Source organism: Pholcus phalangioides, unplaced genomic scaffold, assembly GCF_987345545.1.
Source record: "Pholcus phalangioides strain wild (caught in Gottingen) unplaced genomic scaffold, Ppha-v1.0 ptg000036l_1, whole genome shotgun sequence".
Taxonomy (NCBI): domain Eukaryota; kingdom Metazoa; phylum Arthropoda; class Arachnida; order Araneae; family Pholcidae; genus Pholcus; species Pholcus phalangioides.
The window spans coordinates 50,497-77,047 of NW_028301623.1; the positions used below are offsets into that span (position 1 = coordinate 50,497).

Consider the following 26,551-nt stretch of genomic DNA (forward strand, 5'->3'; position numbering starts at 1 on the left):
GCTTCCTGTAAGTTTTCATTTACCCAATTTTGAAGCTGTTCATTTTAAGTCTTCTTTCAGTTTTGTCTTTTTTTATAGAGTTCCTTGGTGTTTCACAAAAAAGACTTGTATTCAAATTTTGGGCAGTACTTGATTAACACATCACTGCAAAAAAAAATTTCAACAATTTGAAAACAGGGTCTTCAGCTCCAAAGGAGCCTCCAGGTACACTAGTTATGTGTGGAAAGATTAACATCCAGGTCTGCATACTTATTTTCCGCAATGCCCCTGCAGACAATGGCGCAGCACTGCTTTCTGCTAAGTTAGACAAACTTAAAATAACTATAACTTTGAATCATGAATCAGATACCTTGAAATTAGACTTGAATGACAGAACGCATGATAATACATTGACAAAGAAATCATCATGGCATAATGGGTAAGTACTTTGGAGACAGAAACATGTGAATCCATACACAAGCAGTGCTCCCCCAGTGCATTTAACTAGAGGGGGGGGGGAAATAGGAAATCAACCAGTAATTTTAGTTAACTGTCCATTACAAATTTTCATAATAGAATACAGTCTGTGTTAGTTTTTACAAACCCTTACTGATGTCCGTACTCAACTCTGCATTACCTTATTAATAATTCTTACACTTGTAATAGACTACTGCATTTGTCTTCTATTGTATCTGTATTTTTATGTTCCCAACTTTTCTAAAACAGTAGGAAAACCATTAATTTTAAAACTAGAAAATATAATATCAAAAGTTCTGAATAATAAAGAAAAACATGAATAAGGAATTAAAAATGGGGAGGGGAAACATGCTATTCAAAAATGGCAACCTATACATGAGTCAATATGTAAGCTGCAAATTAGTAATGGGTTACTTTTAGCAGCAACCAAAATCTTAATTCACAAATGAATGACATAACATCAGAGAAAGTAGATTATTTCGTGCACATCACTTAATATGTTCCCACAGTTTTTTTTGTCCCCCACAAAGTATATATTTAACCATTTTGTTCTAAGCCATCTTTATTTTTGTCTAAATGTGGCTACTGTAATTGTATTTTGAACATAGACACAACAGATCACCTCAAACTTTCAAGATTGTGATCATATTCACACCACTGATAAATCAAACACAACACTACATACACACTCAGACTGTTAGGTACACCCGCAGTTACACTTCCAGTACAACTCACTAGGTAGTAAATTGCCCATAGATGGTGTTAAACCTGAGTTGTGCTCAATTCGAAAGAAAGATCATATGCACATATGTTTGAACATGAAGACAGAACGTGCACACCAGACACATTACAGAAATGTTATTACATTTACCAATATATTAACAAATTTACATCTCTTTGGGTGCACGCAATAAGACTAAGATTTCAAAGATTTTCTTGCATGCATCAACATATGTTTTTTCAAATGAGAAGTTTGCCTGAAACCTCTACCGCAATGTTCACAACTGAATGGCAATTCACCATAGTGGCTTAGTTTATGCCTACGCAGATTACTGCTAACGTTAGAAGAATACGAACAAATGTCACAAGCAAATCTTTGAATCCGATTATTGCGAAGCCCTCTGTTCCTCAGAGTTCTTCCATAATAGTTATACATCATCCTAGCCAAACTCAGAAAAGTCCGACCTATAAGAAAATAACAAAGTGAATATCATCTCAAATAAAAATAACAAAAACTTCAGTTTCACAAGATGGCACAACAGTTAATCAAAGAAGAATTGCAATATATAAAAATGATTAAAATTTACTTATGTGATCATCACATTCAAATAAATACTTTGTTATAAATTCCACTAGCAAACATTAAAACATGATCATAGTTGTCACTATTTTACAATAATATCAAGAAAACTTCTGGTGAATATGAAAAGAAATGGCTCAATTCTTATGAGAATTGTTCATAACCAGAGCTGATATTTCCATTTGTGGAAGTGATGATAAACAAGCATACATATTTGTAATGAAAGATTCCAACTTCAAGAGTTAAGCCAGGTCTCCTAGGAGAAGGTTTCCTGTGCCGTATTCAGTGTGAATCACCCAGCTCAACATGCCATCCACTCACCAATGGAAAAGCGGTACGACTGTTTTCCCTACAGAGTGCCACATGTCTCTGGTCAGCACTTTATGTTGGATGTGACTGGCAGACTGCTTCTGTGTGTGTGTGTGGAGGAATTAAATGCTTCGTGCATTTCACAGATTTTCTGTTCACTTTTGCTATATTTTTGTCCTCCTTCCTTTTTTTATCATGCAAAATTCCAAAAATACATGCAAACACCAGAACAGATGATGCGACACACTATGAAAACACAAACGGGTAGCATGATACAAGTTTCTCACACAAAATGGTCCTATTTGGTTCACGCAGTACAGAAGAACCTGCTTCTAGGAAAACCTGGTTTTAGTGTGCTATTCACTTGGTGAAGGACAAAAAAGAGAGAGAAAAAAAAGTTATTCTTAAGCTAACTATAAATTGCAGTTTCAGTCTAATTACCCCCTAAAGGGTAATTGGATGAATGGATCGTAAACAAATGTTCATGTCAATCTAACGATAAACGAAGCTTTCCTACGTGCTTTACTGGTGTAACTTCAATACCTTCAAGGCCTAAACTAAAAGAAAATCAAATTAGTGTATATGGTCAATATTTTCATACTAAACTACATTTAAATTAGACTATCATATATTGAAAAAAATTAAATTACTAGACAGGAATTAAAAAAGGGCTACTTTAACAAAATGCAGATCAATAACATGTAACAGCGATTTTGACAAGAAAACCTTCCAGAATATAAAGCCAACGTAAGAATACAGTTTCTAAAGATCAATAATAATGGCACTCAATTATTCTTTTCCAATTAACTATTCTTAAATTCAATAGATTAATGAAAACAATGGTTTTTAGAAAATTTACAAAATTATTTAACACTAAAACTGTGTCTTTACTTTTGTACAACCTAATTTTTCTTTTCAACAATCTCTGATTCAGGGAACTATATTTTTGGTGTGAGGATACACTATCTTTTACTTCACCACAAACTTGACCACGAATGAACATTTCAAAACAAGATTTGGAAAAATACTGTTGCAGAGGGAGTTTTCATTGTATTGAACAGAGTGAAACCTCTGAAATATCTAATCTCCAGTTTTGACAATTCACTTATAACACACTTATTATATAACATATATCCTGAATTCAAGTTATTTCTTATTTTCCAATGAATAACAGAAAAATATATTATAGCACTTCAAAATGAACACTTGGTCTTCTCATACCACACCAAAACACACATTATTAGCTAAGAAAACAAAATACTATCATTATTTGACATATATACGTATCATTTACACAAGAGACTCCAATGATAATTGTAATTCATTAAAGCAACATGAACAGTATTGTTGATAAAACAAGATTTAAGACAAAGCATTAATAGAAAATTAAATTCATTTCTAAATTGTACTGTCATTTATCGGCATGTCACAGTTTCAGAACATAAACTGCACAACATCGATGCACTGTAGCACAAAAATCTATTTCATTCGTTACAACTCCGCCACGTGGTAATGAAAACAAAGAGTGAAGCCTGTTAACAAAACGAATAATAAACGAATTTAACAGCAACCGCTTAAAAGCTATGCCGAAATCTTTGTTTCCATTCCGCGATAAACATAGATTTAGCCTTTACAGCGCTTAAACCGCTGATGAAATATTTACAATGACAAAGTGTGTGTGTCTCTCAATATTTGTACAATGAATTAGGCTAATTTGACAAATAATTAGCAGTTTAATGATACCAGAGACTAATGATAATGATAAATAGTATGTCTAGACTGCAAATATTTTAACGCTAGTCACACTAGTGTCACGTATTTATTACTACAAATTATGGTCAGCATGAAATATAGGTGTTAATTACTCCTTATTTCCATTGGTTCTAACTTGAGCTTTTCCTATTGCCCACAAAAATTTGAAGTTTCTCAAGAAAAGTCCATGATTGAAATTGTCAATTTATTAATGAATCGGTGCTTATTTTTTTATTATTTTCGAAGAATTTTTGTATAATGTCTCAGTGAAACTAATTTGTTTTTGATCCAAAGTTTCATTTATGCCAGTCTGTGCTTTTTTCTTATTTGTAAAATATTTTGTTTATAATTACTCGAATATTTATATTTTTGTAATCAAATTAAAATTTCAATCAAGTCTCTATACATTAAAATGTCAATAGTAAAATTTCTAAGAATAATGTTAATGTTTTGTGTTCCTTTAGGAGAAAAATACTTTGTTTTGTAAATGTATGTGTAGATGGATGATTTCTCAAATAGAAATTTAATTGATTAAAATCCCCACATTGGTGTAGAGGCTGAAGAATTAAAATTTTCTGTGATTAAAATTTAAGTAACTATTTGATAACAAAATCTTTAAATTCTAGTATGGAGTAAATATGCTTGCATTAAGGTGTGTATACACTAGCGCGCTGATCATGCAATGAAAGCATTCGCAATTGGTTGTTCAACAATTTGTACGGTGTTGTGAACGATTCTTGAGCTGTTTTCTCTGGACCCACCTGGAATCGGTTTTTTCAACAAACACAAAGGAAAGAAAGGAATACAAAGCGAATTTGTATACCCACGAGCGGATTAGAACTGCTACAGGGGGTCGTGCGTTGCAAGATCAGCTCGCTAGTGTATACGCGCCTTTATGTATTATTACCTTTCATGTACAGGGTTTTGGCAACAAATTTGGATCATCTGTATTTGAAGCATCCCTATAAAACAAAAAAATCTATGTGAATCTCGCAAGATAAAAGTGAAACTTCTAGTTATTACATGACTAGATTCACAAATTATTCAAAAATTTGTAATTTTATTATAAGTATGCCAATACAATATAAATTATGTGAAATAAAGTTTAAAAAATTCATTAAAAATAGCTTTCGTGCATTATAAAAGAAATGACATTATGATAGCGCAGCCAATTATGAGCTGGTACTGTGACCTCACAAAACTTGTGTTTGTGTGCGAAATATACTCTTGTGTGGTGGGGATAGGGGTAATAAACTGTCCAAACCAACCCGTCCTCCAACTTTATTTTTTTACTCGGTTGAACTTCCATTGACATTTCCCAACAGCCACAACCCATCTGTTATTCCGACCAAAATCTACTCTTATTCATTAAATTTTGGTTTTTAAAGAAGCTCTGCAATGATGAGAAAGGTGAAAAAGAAATCCAGGGTGAGCTGGAACAAATTTCTTCCATTTGTGTTAGAACAAGATGTCTTGTCCCTGATTGTTAAGGAGCTAAACAAATGTCACATTTTTTGGTCCAGATGTGTTTCATCTTGTCAAAGTTCATTCATTGGAGATGTGGGGATTGATACGCATAAGTTGTACAGCCTCTACTAATGGCAGTACTTTTTGAACATATAACAAACCTATACATCACTTGTACCAGTCATGTTTGCCAAGTAGATTTTAATAGTACCATGGTTCCCCGGAAAAAGTGATATTCTGAGACTGTAACCTTCTTGGAAGTGCCTGCCTACTGACTCCCGTACTGAAGGCCTTTTTTATATGAGCTAAGTGATTAAGTAGCTAACCAAATTTTAAGACAAGTGTTATGAAAGCTGTCCAAACCAAGGGTTGTCTTAAAAGACGGTCCCCCGCGCCAAGCAATTTTTCCGATGTCTTACCAGGCAAATACAGTTGACACTCGTTATAATGTCCCCATGCTATAGCAACCATTCCATTACAATGACCAGTTGGATAAGCCCCAAATGTTTTCATTTAATAAATAACCTGTATGTTTTTCTTTTCGATATAACCACCTTCCATTTTCAATGGACTGATGGAGGTCGTTATAATGAACGTTGACTGTACATGCATACTCCTAGAAAATTTCAACTATATCTCATTTTTGTGAGGGCCTTGGGCCGTGCCTTGGTGGACCCATGTGGTAAAACCAGGGTTGTAAAAAACCTGGATTTTTTTGGGCAAAATGGGGAAAATTTAATTTTCTTTTTCCACAATCTCAAAATATCTAACTTAAACATGTGTACATCCTTTATGTGTGCATCTTACATTATGCTTAAATATACATTTTTGGTGCATGTTGAACTGTGTATTTGATTAATAAAATTGACCATACAAAATAAGGGAATAATTGTTCAAACACATCCACTTACACGCAATTGTATCTGAATCTTGAGTTGCATGCAGAACTGTAACAAGAAGATTGTGGTACGAGTAAAATAAATGAATTTGGGTAATAAAAATTCTGAGATATCAGGATGGTACCTGAATTTTTTTTCTCCAAATTTTTCAAACCCCGCAGAAAATGTATCCAAAAGTGTCCTGATCTGTCAAAAATGATACCTTTAGCTATGTAAGCAGAACCATTAAGTAAGCTCTACTAAAATGAGCACTTGTTTATGTAGCCTATTAGACTTCCTGCTTGTAATGCATTGCTGAGGCTCAAATCACACAGCTGTCACTAAGTCCATCCTTTGAATTCTTCACCTAAGTGACTACCTTACAGTCTTGCAGGGTGAACTTGATAAATTTTCCAAGTTTATTTCTCATCATCCTATTTTCATTGTCATTTGTTTCAATGCACAAACAGTCTTTGTATTAAGTACAAATGTCAATAATGTTATTGTATGCTAGCAATAATACTTGGCACTGCCCGGGTTTTCTTCAATGAGGCTTTTTGGATCATGTGATATCTCTCTCTTTCTTTGAGGGACATACTAATCATGTCAAAGTTAACCAATATAACGACTTCCTGCGAGACTCATGAAAGAAACAAATCTAGATTAAAGGAACGTAGAAATGAATATTTTTTTTTTCTTTTTGATGGGTGCTTGTTATTTCATTTTTTTCCCCCTTGAATTTCAAGTTATCAGTGCTTTATTATGAGTGCTTTCATCTGGCTAATAATTTTAACAGGCCAGTTTTCGGGGTTGGGTTTATATTATGAGCATCCTGAGAAAAATCAAGCTGTCTTATTTTCTGGTTAGGTCTTATTTTCAAAGAAAAACTATACCTTTTGTTCTGTTTCATTTGAAGAAAGGTGTTTGTTACCAATGTTCAATTCAAGAATCCCACAAAGTTTTCTTTTCATTATGAGATAATGTTATTTTTGTTTCTTTTCTGTTTCAATTTCAATTATGAAAGCCTGATGTACCTGTATAAAACTTATAAAAAAAAGTAATGCAAAAACCTGTAAATATTTTTTTGAATAAAAATTCAGTTTTTATTGGTTTACTTCTTCACAGAGGCTTCCATTTATTTATACCGGGATTTGTGTGTGTAGAAATTATTCTGTATTATGAATAAGTAATAATTTCTGTGGATATACTTACCACATATTGCATATCAGGCATATTTGTTAAACTAAGGTCCATAGTTACATTTTCTGTTTGTAGTTTCTTGTAGCATTTTAATATGTGAATCTATATCTAAATGCTTACATAAAAAAATAAGTTGTCAGAATAATTCTTTTTATAATTATAAAAAAAGTGTGTTTGCGATTCCAAGAAATTATCACATTTCTGCTCCTGAAAAAATCCTTTAAAAGTACTTCAAAATACACATTTTTAAAAACACTGCACTATGCAGCAATTTTTTAAATACATAAACCAACCTCAAAATAAAATTTTAACCTGAAAGCCAACACATTTTCCCCAAAAAAAACCCAGCCCGATGGGGGAGAATTCGACAACCCTGGAGATAAAACAGCATTGTGCAAATCTAAATAATCAAGTAGTGAATGATCATTGGCTAATATGAGACCACACCAACTGACACATGAACATATAGTCCCCTACATAATAAATTAAAAATCTTCATTCTATTCTACTTACCTACTTAACCATTTACCAACTTCATCTGCGTAAACAGGTCTTTATTTTGGCATAGATTTTAAAGTACTTGATGACTAAAAATTTGGTTTACTACTGAATCATTTAACCTGTACATATGGGGCTTCACTTGCAAAAAATGTACAGAATTTGGTTTTCATTAGGTTTTCCCGGCTATGCCATTGTAGGCCCATGCATTAAGATGGCCCTGATATTTGTATTTGATACAGAACACTTCCCATCTTCCACCATGATCCTCGGGATTGTTTACAAGGTTCATTTGTGGTTTAGTAAGAATTATAATTTTTGTAAAGACATATTTCTAAGAAATTTAACTAGCGGTTTTCCCAAATTTGTTGAACCCTGGTGGAAATTCATATTTTGAAGTATTTCTGTTTTATTCTAAGAATCACACTTTAAGTCTGTATTTGGAAATTCATGTACATTTTCAGTTCACATAATGCCTGTGTGCCCTATAGCCATACTCAAAGACCCAAAGAAATATATCATAAAGTTATTGTTACAGAATATGCTAACATTATGGTAACACTAAGTATGAAAAGTGCATTAGAAACCAGGGTCGTAACTAGACTTTGTGTGTGTGTGGGGGGGGGAAGGGGGAGACATGGTTTTTCCTCCCTTGCTACTGCAAAATTCAATTTTATTATGTTGTTTCTGTTATTTTGTAGAATTTGCCCCTCCCTTCCCCCAAGAAGTTAGCCATCCAGGACAGTTGTTCCCCTCAAGTTCAGGTCCTGTCGAGGCCATAGAATAATTTCGTTATGGAAGCAGTATCATTATATAGGATTTTGACTATTATTAAGAACTAATTTCAGCAGTAGGCATATAAATTTTGGTTGACGTAGAAACTAGCATTGGTAGAAAAAATAACTATTTTTGTTCTGATTCATTCCATTGATAAAATGTATGGTTGATAAAATCTGATGTAAAATATATCTAATTGATGTCTTTTAAAATATTTTCAGAGATGGCTGACATTTTTGATATTTTGGAGGTTGATAAGCCTTTTTCTCCTGAGAAGACCAACATAGACAGTAGGCCTATATTTTCAAATGACTCTAAGAAGGTTAGGTCCAAATTTTTTTGTTTCAACTAAAACATTTCTGACTTTTCTTTCTTTTAAATGGCTTTTACAATGATGTTCTTTTCATCTCAAGTTATCTTATATTTGCTTTGCAGTAATTCCATATATTAGGGGTCATTAAAGTATTATGTCAGCAGTTTTTTTTATCCCCCCCCCGGCAGCAATATTTTGTCAGCTACTTCCCCCCACCTTCTACCTCATATAGGGAATGAAGGCATATGCAGGGCTTGTGTGATGATCAAAGATATTGTGGAAAAAATTTAAATATCCAAAGGAAATACCTTTCTGTGTTGTTATCATTAATTTCTGTTAATTTCAATGTTTTATTTAAAGGCTGATAACTCAAAATTTCTATTTAAGAAAATCATTGTGCCCTACCCACGAAGCTGTTTGTGCTCCCTCCAGCTCAATCTGCATGAGTCTGACCATCACCCTCTGACACTGCTGTAGTGAACTTTGCTATGTATGCAGGGGATCATTTTTCAAATGATTATAGATTGAACACACTATATGCTTAAAGCTTTAAAGTTTATTAATTACTTGTTTATGCATTAATTAATAGAATAGTATAGATTTCTGTTGCTTGTTGTTGCAAAGCACAGAGCATTGAGCTCTAATATTCATCATGGCTTCTCTAAATTCTAGAGATGTTAATCAAGTAATGCCTGAAGACGGTTGCTTAAAAACAGCCATTGGAGTAATTTGAAATAATTTATATCTACATATTTTGCCATTAATGTGATTTGATGGAATTATTGTAGATGTGTCTGGTCTTGACTAGCTAATGATTACCAATTTTTTTTAGCGCAAGGTTAGGTCACGCAGGGTGTAGTGTTTCAGGGGGAATAGTAAATAAATGCACCAGACTTTTGCTTCTTTTTTTATATCCCACTTTTGCACAAACTAGTTGAAACCAGAGCCTTCCACCATGCAAGAAAATTATTTTTCATGAGTTGTTCTCCCTTGTCTCATAAATCACAGCAGCCTGTTGAGCCAAAATTAACTTCATGGATTAACATTTTTCTTGTAGAGAAAAGTGCTTTTATTTATGAGGGCTCTCCCTCTATTAAAGTGAATGCCTGGGTGGCAACTAAGTATCACACATATGGTGCATGTTTCTTGATTCACTCCATGTACAGCCAAAGGGTCATTCAGCATCAACTAAGAAATAAGTCTAAAAAACATATTTTCAAGATTGTTTCTGCAATTTATAGATGCATTTATTACGATATGTTTACAACTTGCATGATGTTGCTTAATAATTTACACGTTTTTATTCTTTCACAGATTTAATGAGTTTTGGTGAAAAAATGAGCAAACTCGAAATTTTAATATGAAAAGTAAAGAAGTCTAAAGCTTAAGAATATCTGTTGTTATTTTGAATAAGCAATTAGGGCATAGAATTCAAAGCGTTACATAAAAAATATTTTATCTTTTTTTAATCAGGGGAACCCTAGTGTCATATTGTAACACATTGAAAATACTTGGTGCAGTTGTATCTAAGTTTAGCTCCCTATAAATATTTTTCTCTAAATTTTTCCATGTACAAAGTCTAGAAATAGCATAACTTTCTTTCTACACTGTATCTAATGTTTAAGTCTATATTTATATCAAAGATCTTCGATATTTTTTTTGATCACAAACGTTACCATATATCAATAACGTGCATATCATACCAGGTTACTTTTTCTTCAATATCATTAAAGTTATGTAAAGGATAAACAATTTAAATTTTGTGATTTAAATCAAGCTGATTAAAATTGGTGTACCCTGGGGGGGGGGTGAGTGTTTTCCCTGCAAAATAACACTGTAATTTCGGCTGGGCGCCCCCGCATTTATGTATGCCAATGCGTACAGGTGATGTAGTGAGCAAGTATGGCATCTAATGTTTAATCAATTTTTCTTTTCAACATTAGGTATCAGTAGAACAACAGGAAAACATTTTCTCAATGTGATTAGCTCTAATTAGAATTTTTTGGTAAAAATGTAAGCAACAAGTAATGTAATATAAAAAATGGAAGCAGAAGCAACATAGAAATATATTGTTATAACCAATGTTGTTGCGTTTTCTTCAATGTTATAAGCAAGGTTCATTTACACATTCTCTTTGGAACTCAGTCCAGATTATTACTGATGTTAAAGCTGAGGTGTCATTATGACTGAGGTCATTATTACTGAGTTTAACTGTATTTTAATGTTCAAATTACTGCATATTTTTACATTTTAACAAGAGGATTATGTAATGATTAAATGTTTTTTTCTTTCAGAAAAAGAAAAAAAATATTGATTCTTCTTTCAAACGACCAGAAGGCATGCGTAGAGAATTGTTTGCTCTTCTTCCTACCGGTAGCAAGTATGTGCAATTTATTTTTTGATTCCAATTTAATGAAACCATTTAATTTTTAACACACACATAAGAAAAAAAGTAATTTTTTTAGCTCCAGCTCTTTGATGTGCATGTGCCTCTCATTATTCGCTTGCAAATTCAAACTGTTGTAATATTTTTTTTTTTAATTATGAATGAAGTGAATGACTCAAATATGTTCTTGTTAGATGGTGAACTTAATTCTGATACAGATTCAAAACTGTCTTCTAATTAACTGGATTATTCTTCAGATGACTCGTGCAGTGAGCTCAACTCTGATGAAGATTTGAGTTCTGTGTATGTGTGTGCCAGAATTTTTACTGAGGTTGATGTGAAAAATCCACCTGCTCTGTGTCCTTTGTTCAATTTTACCAGTATTCCTTCTGTGCATGTGGAGGACACTTCTGACAATCTACAATTTTATGAAACGTTAATTGATTCTTCTCTCATGAGTAAAATTGTTCAAAAGACACTGCATCCAATCGAGTGTTACAAGAAAATTCTCAAACAGTAAATTTTGGGAAGAAACAACTCTGGAAGAGAAATGCATGTACTTATTTTTCGCTCTGAATGTACTTCAGTAAAGAGAGAAACCTGGAATCGTGATCATTATTAGAACAGAAGACATTCAACTTGCACTCCTTTTTTTCGTTAAAATAATATCTCATCGTCAATTCCATCTTTTGCAATAGTACTTGCATTTGACCAACAAAATCATGAGTGCCCTAAATTAGTAAAATTTTGGCCAGTTCTGAAAGTGTGAACTTCAAAAATTTATAGTAAATATGAGAAATTTTGTAAAATCTGTAAAAGCATTCCTCATCACATAAAGAGTGTACTTGCAAAAAGCAAACATTTATGTTTGTATACTCCAAAATAATGAAATAAAAAATGATGTTAAAGCATTTTTTAAAAGTGAAAATAAAGAAACATTCTCCAATTTTCTTATTTTATTAAGTATAGTGTTTAATTAGATGTATTGAAAAATATCTTTTGTGAACATTTCTGGTAAAAACATTGTCCAGTTAAGGGTTAAAGAAATTCTCGTAATTGACCTCAAAGAATGATATTGGAATTTTTATCAAATATTGGGTATTTATTAAGAGTATGTTCATTGAAAACAGTGGTGCCCTCTTATTATTTGTGCCAGAGAGATAAACTGCCACTAATGGTGCCAGTGATAATGTTTATTATATCAACCTTTTCTTTGTGGGTATAGTGGTCGTGTTGGTGCGAAGTTAGCCCTTGTGGTGTTAGCAACCTGGCAGGGATAATACATAAGGTACCAAAGCAGTGTATGATTTCAACACACATAACTCCACAGTTTTTGACCTTTGAAGTCCTGGACACACCCTGCTTCCCATCTCAGAGAGATATTGAAACACTCAAATACAAATACAAATATAACGCCACAACCAGCAAAATGCCCAACGAGGTGGCTGAGAAATAGATGCCCATAAAAATATGGATGTCACATAATTTAAAAATACAGCAACCCAATTAAAAATTCAATTAACAAAAATTATGAACAATATACATACATGATAAAATATTATACAATGCCCATAAAGAATACTTATGGTTGTCTTATTCTAAGAATGGATAGCTTCCCGATTTACCCCAACATGTTTATCGTATTTCCTTGGTCCCCTTGTAAAAGCAGTCGATTGGCGGTGTACTAAAAGTTCATGGTCCATCCTATCCATCCTATTGAAAATTTTGAACACTTCGATCATATCTCCTCGACCCCTGCGTTCATCCAATGTAAGCATATTCAAAAAATGAAATCTCTCTTCATAACTCAAGCCCTGTGTGCCAATAAGGACACGCATAGCTCTTCTTAGCATCCCTTCAACCAAGGATGATACACCCATCCTTCGGGAGAAGAATGGGTGTATCCAGAAACTCCAAGGCTCTAGAAAAGGTTTCTTTGTTTAATACTATAGCATAAAACATAATTAAGTCTGGAAACAAACATTACAAAACTACTCACCCCTGCCACGAGCCCAACGATACATGCCACACAAAATTGTTTGAATTATTAATTATTAACAAATTATCAACAGTTTTACCGAAAAATTGAAGCACCACCATCACAGCAACCTTGGCAGAGACATTTGTGCTCCAGTATAATAAGTGATCAATATTGATAGCCATGCAAAGAAATATTGCATTTCAGCTTATAACCAGTGTTTGTATTTGTTGCATTGAGTAATGTATTTCAAAGTATTCATGCGATAACATTTCGATAGGAATTTGTTTAAAATATTTTAATATTTGATTGATTCATATATAAGTAAACTTGATTGCATCACAATTGTTTTTAATTTTTTTAAAGCGAAGTACCTCCAGTTTTTGAGACACTCCGTCCAGGAGGCTATAAACAGAAGAAAGCTGATTTTGGTCTTAAGATGGTTCGAAAATGGAAATGGACCCCATTTTGTAATTCTGCAAGACAGGTATATTCTTATTGCATCTTAAGTCTTCCCATGTTCAGGTTACGTGCATGGAAAGGAAATAGGCCAGTTAAAAAAATTTTGTTCATAGCATGTTAGTAGACAAATCCTAAAAATTGTTGCTAATGCACGATGACTGTATCATGCCACCAGGCTTATCCTAACATAGTGTGGTCTCTTCCTGCCACATGATAGCTGAAGGATTAGCATATCCATCTCCAATTCCGCAAGTTTTAATCACAAATCTTATCCATAAGCATAGTCATTTGTTATCAGCCTCAAAATATCACTCCTGATCTAATTTATTAGCCTTTATCCGGATACAAAATATATTAATAATTAAATATATTATAATTATAGTGACCTCTCACGTATGCACCATGCAAAGAAACAAGAAAAAAAGATGCAAAAGTGTGAGGTATATAAGTGAATAGCATTATTTACCCATCTTTTACAGACTGTGAGAGGAGAAAATTGTCCCATAACTGAGAGAAATGTGTCAGTGAGAGGTCATTGTATCTAGTTGATATTATTCATAATTACAATGTCAATTAGATTATAATTCTTACTAAAGTATTCCACCAACAAGAAGGAAGTGTGAAAACCTAGCAGAGCCATGCTAGTAATAACGGTGCAGTTTTACAACCTAACATTATCATGATGGTAAATGCCATTGGGGGAAAACTTGCTATGATAGTCAACACACATATGATAAAAGAATGTGTCTTGAAAGTATTGCTGCATCTTCATTGTCCTTCAGATTGTTACTACAAGTGCTGCTGTTTCCATTGATTACAAAGCCTATCACACCAGCTGTGGGACAGTTTTCAGCTTGATAGCAGAGTCAGGATTGAGGCAGTGGTCAAATAGTCTCCTGAGTAGTCAGTGCTTAAATTGAACTTAGATTTGCTGCTATATAAACAATCTTGTTCCATTCAGTAGCTGACCAGTTTGTCTCATGGACTCCACCACTGCAAAAGCAAGTGATGGTAGGTGTCTGTCACTACTACTTCACCAAACACCAACTCTATATTGCAATTTACTGCCATTAGTGAGATGTGTTGGAAGTGAAGGCGCTGTCTATCGGTGGTCGCCTCGAGTTCGTTAGGGAAAATATCTTATCTATATCCTCCCTTGGGTTCGAACCCGGGACCCTGACAACAACCTTCATGATGGTAGACGAGCATCTTACCACCATGCCACTCGGGCACTAGGTGGCTGTCACTGACAACATAAGTTATTGGTGCTATGAAATCAAATTTCACCATTAGTTATGTAACATAGTAGTCAAAACAGACAGATGGCAGTACCAGCAAGAGCTTGAAACAGGCACAACTCTGGCAACACAAATACGTATAAAACTTTGAACACCCATTCCTGCATGTATTGATTCATTAGACAGTTTGCAAAAGAATATCTACAAGGGGCATGTATGGTTAAGAAGTAGTCAAAACATGATTTGTTTCCCAGAAAAACTGTCTTTGTTATTGAATTCTGACATCAAATCTATACTGCTTTATGTGCCTGAGTTTAGGAGTTGAAATTTAATTTATTAGTTCATTTTGACATCTTTATTTTTACCTTTTATTTTTCGCCCCTCGCTGAAGGATGAGTTAGTGCTTTATCATTGGAGAAAAGTTACAGATGAACCACAAGATTATCCTTTTTCTCAATTCAATAAGGTATGTTTATTAAAACTGGAGTATAACCTCACTTTTATACTCGATTGAGTAAGAAAAAGAGAGAAGTTTATTTTTGATCTGTATATATATATATATATATATATTATGATTCAAAGATGGTAATGCAACTGCATTCTTTTTCTTTATTTATACACATACATATTTTCAGATAGTTGAAGTTCCATCTTATACTAATGAAGAATATGTTCAGCATCTACAGTGTGAATCATGGAGTCGAGAAGAGACAGATCATCTTTTCGAATTGTGTCGGAGGTTTGATATGCGTTTCATCATCATACATGACAGATTCAATTTTTCAAACTACACAAAGCGCTCTGTTGAAAATTTAAAAGAGCGTTATCATAATGTGTGCAACCAGTTACTAAAGGCTAGACTTCCACCAGGACAGCATCCCAATCTCATGCTGTTTGATGCTGATCATGAGAGGCGTCGTAAAGAACAGTTGGATAAACTACACAATCGAACACCAGAACAACTTGACGAGGAGCGGATGCTGCTGAATGAGCTTCGAAAGATTGAAATAAGGAAAAGAGAAAGGGAAAGGAAAACCCAGGATTTGCAGAAACTTATCACTGCTGCCAACAGCTCGGAAGTCAGGGTAACTGAGCGGAAGAGACCTAAGAAAAAAAAAGTGCCTTCGCAGAAGAGGTTTAGGTCAGAGCGTATTGTAAGTTGATTTTTATTTTCTAGTATGATTTTTTAAATTTATATTTCTTTGATGTTGTGGGAAATTTATTTTCAAATTTCGGGCTGTATCTGGAACGAATTAAACGATTTTCCTTAGAAATCTATGAGGAATTGTATTTCTACTAATGAATGCAATTCTGAAACAAATTATCTTCGTTAGTCGATGTATGACTCTGTTATTTCCATTTAAAAAAAGTATCCAACATTTCACATTCTATACTTTATGGTAGGTTTTTCTATGTCTTTTAGGTTCTTTTATGTTTTCTTACAGAACGTTGAATTAGCTGGGATCAAGTTTCCAGATTTTAAAGGCAGTGGTGTATCATTACGAAGTCAACGGGTGATTTTTAAAAATCATTTCTCTTGTCTGTCAACGATACTGTCCTACTTTTGTTTTCCTCCACTCTACACTTTAAAAATTTGTCTCTTTTGCAGAGAAATTTTTAGATTAAATTTTTAGACATTGATGAGTGTGAGTGATATCTACTCATTTTATTGCTGTGTTCAGATGAGGGTAGTGTTTTGACTATCGATATCATCTTAGCCCCATTCCAGATAAGATTAACTCTCCGGTGCATAAGTTGGGTCTCACACACTTATAGCGAATTATAATATTGCATAAAATATTTATACACTTTCTTTCTTTAGTATTTTGATGCATTTATTATTACATCTTAGCTGTAATATGAACATAAAATGAATGTAATTAACCATTGCTATACTATATTTTACAGTGAATTTTGGTTCTGAAATTACACATAAGGTCATACTAAAGCAGAAACACAATGGTGAAAACAATAAAATGACTTCTTTAATAAATGTGAAATATACCGTATAATATAAAAATGTAAATATTCATATCTCATTTTACAGTTATTTTAAAATAACCATATTTATTACCATTGAGAAAAGTGCTGCTTTACTGCACGGGTTGGGTCTCACAGACCCAGATACAAATGAATTTTTCATTTGAAATGATGTACCCCTATGCATTTTAAAAATTATTTAAAATCATCAATTGTAACTTGAACAGAAATTCTTTAATTTACCAACTGCAAAGAATAGCAAAGCTGCCAAGTCTCCCGAATTTTAGCTTCATCTCTTGACCTCTCGAAAAGTTCTCAAATCTCCCGAATTTTTACAAAAATCCCTAATTGTCCCTACAAATTCCCTACTTCATTTAAAAAGAATCTCCACTTCTGAAAACAATCCATAAGAAATTTCTTGTGGGGCAAAAAATCTTTTACCTCTGTTTTCTTCCCCCTTTAGAAATGACATCACACATCATAAATGGGCGAATAGTGGGAAATTTCTTTTTAAGGAAGTTTTACAAACCCTCTGATGGTAACAGTTGTCATATCGTGCTGGGAAATAGCTTAGCAGCCAATAGTCCTGGATAATAATTGAAGATTATAGTGATGTGGTCAAAACTCTATTTTTTGTTGAAGTTACGTACATGCGATAACAAGACATGAATACTGATAAGCAACAAAGATTTAATCAATTTTAAAGATACTTATTCCGATGAATTTACTTTCATCAAACATTCCAGAAAAACGCACTTTTTCTTTTTGTACAAGTTGTGTTAAGAACATAAACATTGATCATGGTGGAAAGACTGACATCATCACCCACGTGAAATAAAAAAAAAACATCAAGCATCACAAAAAGTCATGTGTTCTTCGAAAATTGGCACTTTTTTTTTATCTTCCAATGATTTTGGGGTCATTCGTGCAGAATGTTTGTTCACATCGTTTCTAATTGAACGCAATATTTTTTTAGATCACCATTCAAATTTTGGTCTCCAATTTCACTTGTTTTTTGCATAGGGATTTTATTCCCTATGTTTTAACTTTTATGTGAGGAAAATCCCTATTTTATTTGGAAAAATCCCTTTTGTATTTATTAGGGTATTTGGGAGGGGTTTTAGTATAAAATATACGGGTCCGCACAAAAATCTCCCTAATTTTCACTTTCAAAAGTTGGCATCTATGCAATAGGCTTCCCATAGAATTAGTACCACAGCTTTTTTTCCATTATTTTGGTTTCTGTACCAAACTAAAGGCTTTCTGCCTAAAAACATATCCCATAGGGCAGGGCTGGACAAAGTCCAGGCACCAGGTCGTCACAGCAATTATAAAATTGGTATTGGTGCGTAAAACTTTCTGCGTGTGACTGCCAAATTGGAGTCTATGAATGAGACACAATTTTCTGATTTCATGAAAATGTCTTAACATAACAAAAGGCTATAAAGTCCAGGAAAAGTCGAAAGAACATTATTTAGGACCATTTTGCCCGATATTAAAATGTCATTCTTGGCTCCTAAGAAATTTGGCCGGCACTTAAAATTTCTTCTGATTTGCCAAGCACAACCTTGGGTGAGGACATGAAAATACAAATTTATCTATAAACTCAATGCTAAAAAATGGTAGCATACATACATACATACATATATATATATATATATAAATAAAAATATTTACGGAGGAATGTATCTCAGTTAATCCTAGAGCTATACTTCCAGTTAGAAAATGTTTTCAAATAACGTGTAGTACTCAGATACGCCATTCCTGTTTCAAGGGGCTGTACAGTTATGAAAATGAAAAAAATTAACTTTTTAACTCACCCAGTGTGCTGCAAAACCCAGTTAGAAAGTTGTTTCCCTTTGTCTTTTGATGCCAAAAAAAAAAAGAACCACAGGTATTCAAATTTGAAAAAAAAAACAGCTCTAAATGTGGAAAAATGGTTTTACCCACGTTTAACGCTGTTCTCCCCCCCCCCCCATCTTTCCTCCGTTTTTTGAATTCAAATATCTCAGCGAATATTGCACTTGAAAACATGGATTCTTTTAGTTGGCATCAGGAGAGACAGGGTAAAAACTTTCTAATTGGGTTTTAGGGACACTTGGGGACTGTATAAAAAATTAATTTTTTTATTTTAACAACTATACAACCACTTGAAACATGAATGACGCATTTGAGTACTACATGCTATTTGTAAACTTTTTCTAATTGGAGGTATACCTCTAGAAACATCAGTAAAATGCCATAACCTCTGTTTGCTATGCATCCTGTATATTACCAAACCCCCTCAAGACAAACTTGCCGAACATAATTTTATCTTAATACAAATTAAATATTTTTTCATATTGGATGTATTCAAATCACTCTTTCGTTGATCAATACAAAATTTATTTGGCAATATTTTCTGTATTTTTTGACTTCATAACGAAGTTCAACTGTATTTCATCTGTTTTTCCTCATATTGATGTGCCCCATACAGGGTACATCATTATCACCCCATATTGGATTATTGTCCCATACAGGGGCAAAACGAACTACCAAATTGTTGCTTCTGAATTCAAAGCGGTGGTAGCACTTCTTGTCGAAGTTCTTGAACACATAATAGCATTATTTATTGATAAATCCATGCAATCAACAAAAATTATTAATTAATTTACTGCTGTGTTATTCTTGGGGGGGGGGGGAGGGGAGAAGACAATAGAAGAAGAAGAACCAGAGAGATCATCAGAAAAAACCTTGAGGACAAGACCAGTGTGCAACATGTCTAACTTCTTAGAATTGTGTCTCTAGTTTGAAGAAAGGGAAAGGAATTGATATTTTGTCACTAGGATGAAAGCACAGATGTTTTGAACACTAATATCCTCCTTTTTTATCTCGACCTTGTATAATTTCAGTAGAGGATGGGATGGCAAGGAATAACAAGGAATTTTTCTTATTGAAAATGTAGAAATATGCAATATAATGTCTTAAAATGATCAAAATATGCTCTATAATGTAAAAATTGGGAAATATGCAGTATAATGTCTTAAAATGATCAAAATATGCTCTATAATGTAAAAATTGGGAAATATGCAGTATAATGTCTTAAAATGATAGAAATATGCTCTATAACGTGAAAATTGGGAAGAAATTGGCAATATAAAATAAAAAAATATGTAAAGCCATAGAAATCCTAGCCCTAGTCATTAATTGTTTGAAGAATTAATTGTTGGATTATTTCATAATACATTCTTCAAAATGGTAGCAAAAATCTTCAGTAACTTGATGTTAGTTAGATAAGATGGACTCTTTATTTCAATTTATTATTCATTTACATAAACAAAACTTTTTTTTAGTTTGAATGATTTTTCATAGATGTAAGAAATATGCTTACCAATTCAAGGAAAAAAGATTTTCTGGATATTATGCTGATGTGAACTTGGAAAGAAAAGTATACAGTCTCTGCCGGAAAACTTTTCCCACAGGAAGCGCAGAAAAGTCACCATCTAGAAAAGTTTCTTTCCTTGATGTACTATGTCTGAATTGGCTGAGAAAAATTTCTATGCTTATCAGTTGTTTCTCATATTCATTAAAACTTTTCCTATGCAGTGTTAAGGTGCATACGCATTACTCTGATGGGACAAGAGACAATAGGTGCAGTATGAAATTCCACCTATTTGTCTTCTGTCAGTATGTTCACACTGTGCTGACATGACGTGGAAATGTGCCAAATGATGCAATCTGGCTTATGCCTTATGACACGTCAGAACCAAATCTAACCTTCCGAATTTTCACCAGTCTTGTGAAGGGGCCATATCTGATCTTTACATTTACTTTTTACTTCCTTTGTGTTTCGGTTTACACTGTGAACCATCCAACACCTGTCTCACATCCAGTGTAAAAAAACTAGTTTTCCAAAAGTCAAAACAGTTGCAAACTCTCAAGACTAGTAGTAGCTATCATGACCAACTAATGGGGTGGTGCAGCTCTTAAAACATTAGACTAGTGTGAACACTGTATCATGTTTGATATGATCCCCTCATCATCTGACCAGATTTGTTTCCATGCCAGAGTAGTGTGTATGTACCTTTAAACTTTGCTGCTTGTTCACCCAATCTTTTGCGAATTCATAGCATTCCTTTGTGTGCTTCATAAACATGACTAATTTTTAAGATTATGCTTATTGTACCAGTTTATGCCCGTGTATCTTGTATGAAAATCAGATGATAGTGTGAACTTGAATGTTTATAATCAAGTTAGTTTTGATTTCTTATGGATTTTCTTTTGTAGATGAAACTGCCGGCATCTCTTGGCCAGAAGAAAACTAAAGCCATTGAGCAGTTGATAGCTAAATTGGGATTAGGTCTGTAATTTGAGTTATAATGATATTCTATGTTGATCATAACTGTGATAAGATGCACATCATTGACACCTCTCTAGCCCCTTCATTGGTGGGTTTTATTCAACTCTACCAGATAGTGTATGTGCAGGCATGTGTGTTTGTCTGAACGTATTCTACCTGTAAATGTCGTGTGCATACATGGGCTTTCGATGTGAGCTGTTTTTCTCGCTCTGTTGGGGTGCACCTAGTAGTGATGGTTCATGTTTGTTTGGATTAGGTTGCAGATTCATTATAAAATATCAGTTGCTCATAATTACTGACAGTATGAGTCGGTACTCATTGAAAATGTATGTGTTTATGGTGTCAGAGGCGTACACATAATTTTCTCAAGAAGGGGGGGGGGGGTTCCAATGTTTTTTCTTCTCTGGGACGGGGGGGGGGTTAAGTTTTTTTCCTGCAAAATAACACTATAATCTTGGCTTTAGGGAGTTAGAACCCCAAAACCCCCTTTTGCGTGTGCCAATGTATGGTGTACAGTACACACACCGGAAAATGTAATCTGTAGAAAGATTCCAGCTACAACTTATATTTCTGTATGCCTGAGTGGCGTGCTGGTAAGATGCTGGTCTATCACCGTGAAGGTTGCTGTCACGGCCTATGGTTCAATCCCGGTCCTGTTTGGTATATATGCAAAATCTGGCGACGATCGGTTTAAAACTGCAGATTTGTATAAAGAACATACAGACATACTTTCACATTTATATATAAGATGGGCAAATTTTTTCAGCCACCTCATTTCACAATTTTCCTGTTGTGGCCCTTGTATTTGTATTATCATCATCATAAGGTGCTGTTTCCAGTTCAAAAGTTGGCAAACATGGTTCTCCATCTTACTCGATCTTGAGCTTGTCTGTTTAGCAAACGATATTGTTGTCCACTCCACTCCTTCAGGTCTTCTGTTAGCATTCTTCTTTTTTTTTTTTTGTCTCTTGTATCCTCTTATGCAGCGGTTCTCAACCTTTTTTGACTCGCGGAGCCCTTTTCATTATATAATTTCTATGGCGGAGCCCTGTTTGACTTGAGGAACCCTTTTTTTGTACATAGTTTTAATGGCAGAACCTTGTAGGCCTCTCTTATTTACTTATCCATGAAATCTACTGATTCATTTTATTTTCTTTGAGTCACCGCAGAGCCCCTGGAAGGTGTACACGGAGCCCTTGGGGCTCCGCGGAGCACCAGTTGAGAACCGCTGCTCTTATGTATCCTTCTAATATCAGTGTCATGTGACCTCTCCTGCAGACCCTCTTAGGATGTGCCCAGCATTTAATATAGTTAAATAGGGTATAATTGCACAAGATTTTCACTATAGCATAACATTTGTGAATTACATTTCTTTCAAGAGTCTCATACATTCACTGTTACAGATGTGAATCCTATTCCATGTGAGGAAGTTTGTCATGCATTCAATGAAATCCGAAGTGATATGGTACTTCTGTATGAACTCAAAATTGCCATAGCCCATTGTGAATTTGAAGCTCAAACCCTCAGTCATCAGTATGAGTCCATGGTTAAGAAAGTGAGACACCTTCTTTTTCCTTTAAAATGTATTATTCAGCTGCTGTCTCTTATTTTATCAAGTAATATGCTTCTGGTTTCTAGAGCGATGATTCTCAATGTGTTTAGCAGTCCATATCCTAATTAATGTTTACTTCATCCTGCTGAAAGCTTTGGATTACATACATGAAATGAAATTGGTGACAGAGCATATTGTATTACTATAACATAACTGCCAAGTCTCCCAAATTTGTATTCCATCTCCCAGCCTCTCAAAAATTTGCAATATTGCCCTGATTTTCATCATGATTGTAAAGAAAATCTCCTTTTTAGGGGGGAAAAATCATTCCTAAAGAATTTACTCAAAAACGACAGATTCTTTCATTTTTCATTTCAGAAATGATATAATCGGAAAGATGAATGAATGAATGATAATAATGAATATATTCGGAATGATATAAATCATTCACGCTCAACCCATGACTCACGGGCCAAATGTGGCCAATGACCTCAAACATAATTTTGCAAAAATTAACCAAATGATACAGTTCCAGATCTCTGAAGTGACCTCTGGTGCAGTTTTATATCACCTGATTGTCCCGTGGCACATTTGTCAGACAACTTGAGTGACCCACGACATATTTACAGATCACTTGAGGGATCTGAGGCACAGTTGAAGAGCACTTAAGAGGCCCGGGGCACATTTTCAGATCACCAAAGTGACCAGTGGTTTAGTTCCGCGTCACTTGATTGGCCCACAGCACATTGTCAGATCAGTTAAGGGATCCTTTTGAATGACCTGTGGCAAAGTTTCAGATCACTTACGTATCTCATTCCCAGATAACGTGACTACTACTACTAAACTAAACATGCACCTTGTACATATTCCTCAGTGGAATTTCTAACGAATTGGTACATGTCGGAATGTGTTGTGTGAGTGTATGTATATGCATGACCCTAACATATGTATTTTGTCCGATTTTTGCTTGTGTTTTGTGTACTTGCTAGTGTTGCCATCTGTGTTCCGCATTTTGAAGTAAAGATGGTAAAGCCTTGAATTTTCATGTTATGTCAGTATCGTGTTGTAGGACTCCCTGCTTTTTGTGGGAGACTGGCTAGCATTTGCACTTCAAATTTGGAAAACTGCAGAAAACCAAATTCAGCTGGCCAGCACTGTGCTGCCAATTTTGATAATTCTGAAATTATTTTCCTTCTCAATATATCTTGAAATCATTTCTTTTAATTAATTATGCAATTACTATTTCATTGATTTATAAGTTATTTTTTTCCACTAATTCCGAAATTATCTGTTTCGAAAATTGAAAAATTATTTCTTTCATTAATTCTAGAATTAATAATTTTTCAATGTTTTCAACCATTTTCTGAAAATGATTGGCGGCCCATAAAAAAAACTCCCAGGGCCAAATATGACCCGCGGGCCATGCATTGAAGGCCCCTTCTCTACCACAACATAAATTTTTTTTACTGGAAGCCGAAACATGTATTTTGAAAACACTGAATTTTACTTAGAGATGTGCCGTAGTAGGCACCCATTCACAAACTATGGATTCAAACCCAAACCAGCACAACCACAGACATCAGCACCCTAATCGTGCAACTGATAAGCAGCTTTATTTCAATTTTAAAGTTATTTTTCTACCTTTATTTTGATTTATTTATTTTTTTTTGCATTTAATGAAAACTAATTGAAATATTTGATAATTATAGTCTTTGGATACTGCCGTGTCTGAGTCTGCTGCAGTTTCAACAACGATACAGCCTGAAAAGTCAGAACTGAGGATATTAGAGGTGTCTGATTCTCATGAAGATACTGTTGCTGTTGATACCTAATTTTCTTCCAAGTTTCTTCTGTTGAAACCAAATAAGTGCCAAACTGACTTCATGGCGATAGCTATATCTTGTATCCGTTATTGTTTTGTAAATTTGTTTTGTGGTTATTGGTTGATAAATGTCTATAAAAATTCTTTATTACCTTATTATATTTATTTTTTTATATTCAAACCAAACTAGTGAAGAGTTATTTCCCGTTTTGTGTTTTTTCGTAAAAAAATGTTATACCAATGTTGAAGCAATTTTGTTTAGACACAAAAATATTGTCATAAAAATGTTATATTTTGAATGTATTGAAAATGATGTAGAAAAAGTTGAAATAAAATGGATTTATGTCGAGTTGTAATTTGTTGTAAATGTGTGATAAATGTGTGTGTTATTATTTTTTAAGCTCACTTTGTGTGGTCCCAGTGCAACATTATTATTATTTTTTTGTGTGTATAATGATGGAGCATCTTATTGTTATAGTAGAATGCCTGCTGCCATCTTCAGACAATAAAAAAAATTGTGTATCATAGCGGGTTATATATGACAATACATACAATGTATGACATCATACCAAAAATTAATTTTCATGCTGCACACTGGTTAAAACCCAACAACCTATTTTACATACTTGAAGGATTCTAACGAATATGTCAGTTTTCATTTGATGGGTGGCAGCAGAAGCCCCAGTGCAATGCGGTTTCTGCATGCATAATAACAGTACGTACAGTGATGTAACTTATACCAGAAATTCATTACAAGACTAATGTAACAACGTAAGTGAAGGTAAATATTTTCACTGCCACACAATTTTGTAAAAATGACGGGACAACTAAGTTCTATCAAAATGTAATGACCACAGTCATTTCGCAATTTTATGTCCGCAATTGTATGTAACGAACATAATTTATTGCTTCTATTTCTACTGACTCCATGCCGAATCACTAGCGTAAAAAAGTTGGGACTGCCAAAACTACAGGAATGTGCCATATTCTCATCTATTTGTCTCTTTAGTGTGATATACAGGGTGCACTTAAGAAAGTTCCTTTATTCTGGAATAATTCGTGAACCCTTGATCCTAGAAGCATATTTTCACTTAGAAAAAGTATCAAAATAACGTGTAGACCTCAGATACAGTAGCCACCGCTTATAAGAATCAAATCGGCCAAACGTAAAACAAACGTTATTTTTAACGTAGGAAAATAATCGGTTATAAGAATCAGATTTCCGCTTATAAGAGAATTAAAAAAAATATAAAATTTCTTCAAAACTGCCACCATTTATCTCAGTAGTGTAGGAACTTGTAAAATATTTTTCAATATTGACTGCCCCTCCTCCTAGGCAGGACGAGTTTTTTGAGGCCAGGCCTAGCTAAAAATGCTAGCCTACAAATTGACATGGTTACTTTAAAAAAATTTCAGTCAGATCTATTTTTTTGTGGGGCCACTTTTCGTGAGGGTGCGTGGGTGGGCTCATGCGTTAAAACGGCACTTCCCCCCCCCCCCCCCAACAAACAGTGAGGACTAGTAAAGTGAGCTTCCGGGAATATGACAGAGCCACAACCAACTGGGGGAGGGGGGAGAAGAGACGGATCAGATGCTCTGGACGCTGAACTAGAGGGAGTCCCCCTAATCAAAGCTGCATTAAGAGTACCATTACCTTTTTCAAGCGGCTTTGCACCGAATCACCCTATTACTGCTCCTTATACATTATACGGGGCAGCAAAATGTGGGTTTGCGCCGGCGATAGTTGCTACCCAGATGACGACAGCTTATCAAGAGGTTTTTGGTTTGTGGGGGGGGGGGGTAAATCTGACATCCGTAGCTCCTACCATCTCCCCCCCCCCCCG

The 26,551-nt window shown here is 34.3% G+C and overlaps 1 protein-coding gene across 4 annotated transcripts; it reads left to right on the forward strand.

The window, feature by feature from the left end:
* The first annotated feature begins 3,953 nt into the window (after positions 1–3,953).
* Positions 3,954–25,061, forward strand: LOC149065950 (DNA methyltransferase 1-associated protein 1-like). 4 transcript variants are annotated; one of them, XM_089253295.1, is made up of 10 exons: positions 3,954–4,036; positions 8,859–8,959; positions 11,245–11,330; positions 13,681–13,801; positions 15,406–15,480; positions 15,650–16,168; positions 16,460–16,528; positions 21,261–21,333; positions 22,737–22,888; positions 24,595–24,868. In XM_089253295.1, exons 2-10 carry the CDS (start codon positions 8,861–8,863, stop codon positions 24,715–24,717), a joined length of 1,317 nt encoding a protein of 438 aa, XP_089109421.1. In that variant the 5' UTR covers positions 3,954–4,036; positions 8,859–8,860; the 3' UTR covers positions 24,718–24,868. The 4 variants fall into 4 exon arrangements, with proteins under 4 accessions (XP_089109421.1, XP_089109424.1, XP_089109423.1 ...); XM_089253298.1 differs by lacking the exon at positions 22,737–22,888 and having other exon boundaries at positions 24,595–25,061; XM_089253297.1 differs by lacking the exon at positions 16,460–16,528 and having other exon boundaries at positions 24,595–25,061.
* Positions 25,062–26,551: the final 1,490 nt, after the last annotated feature.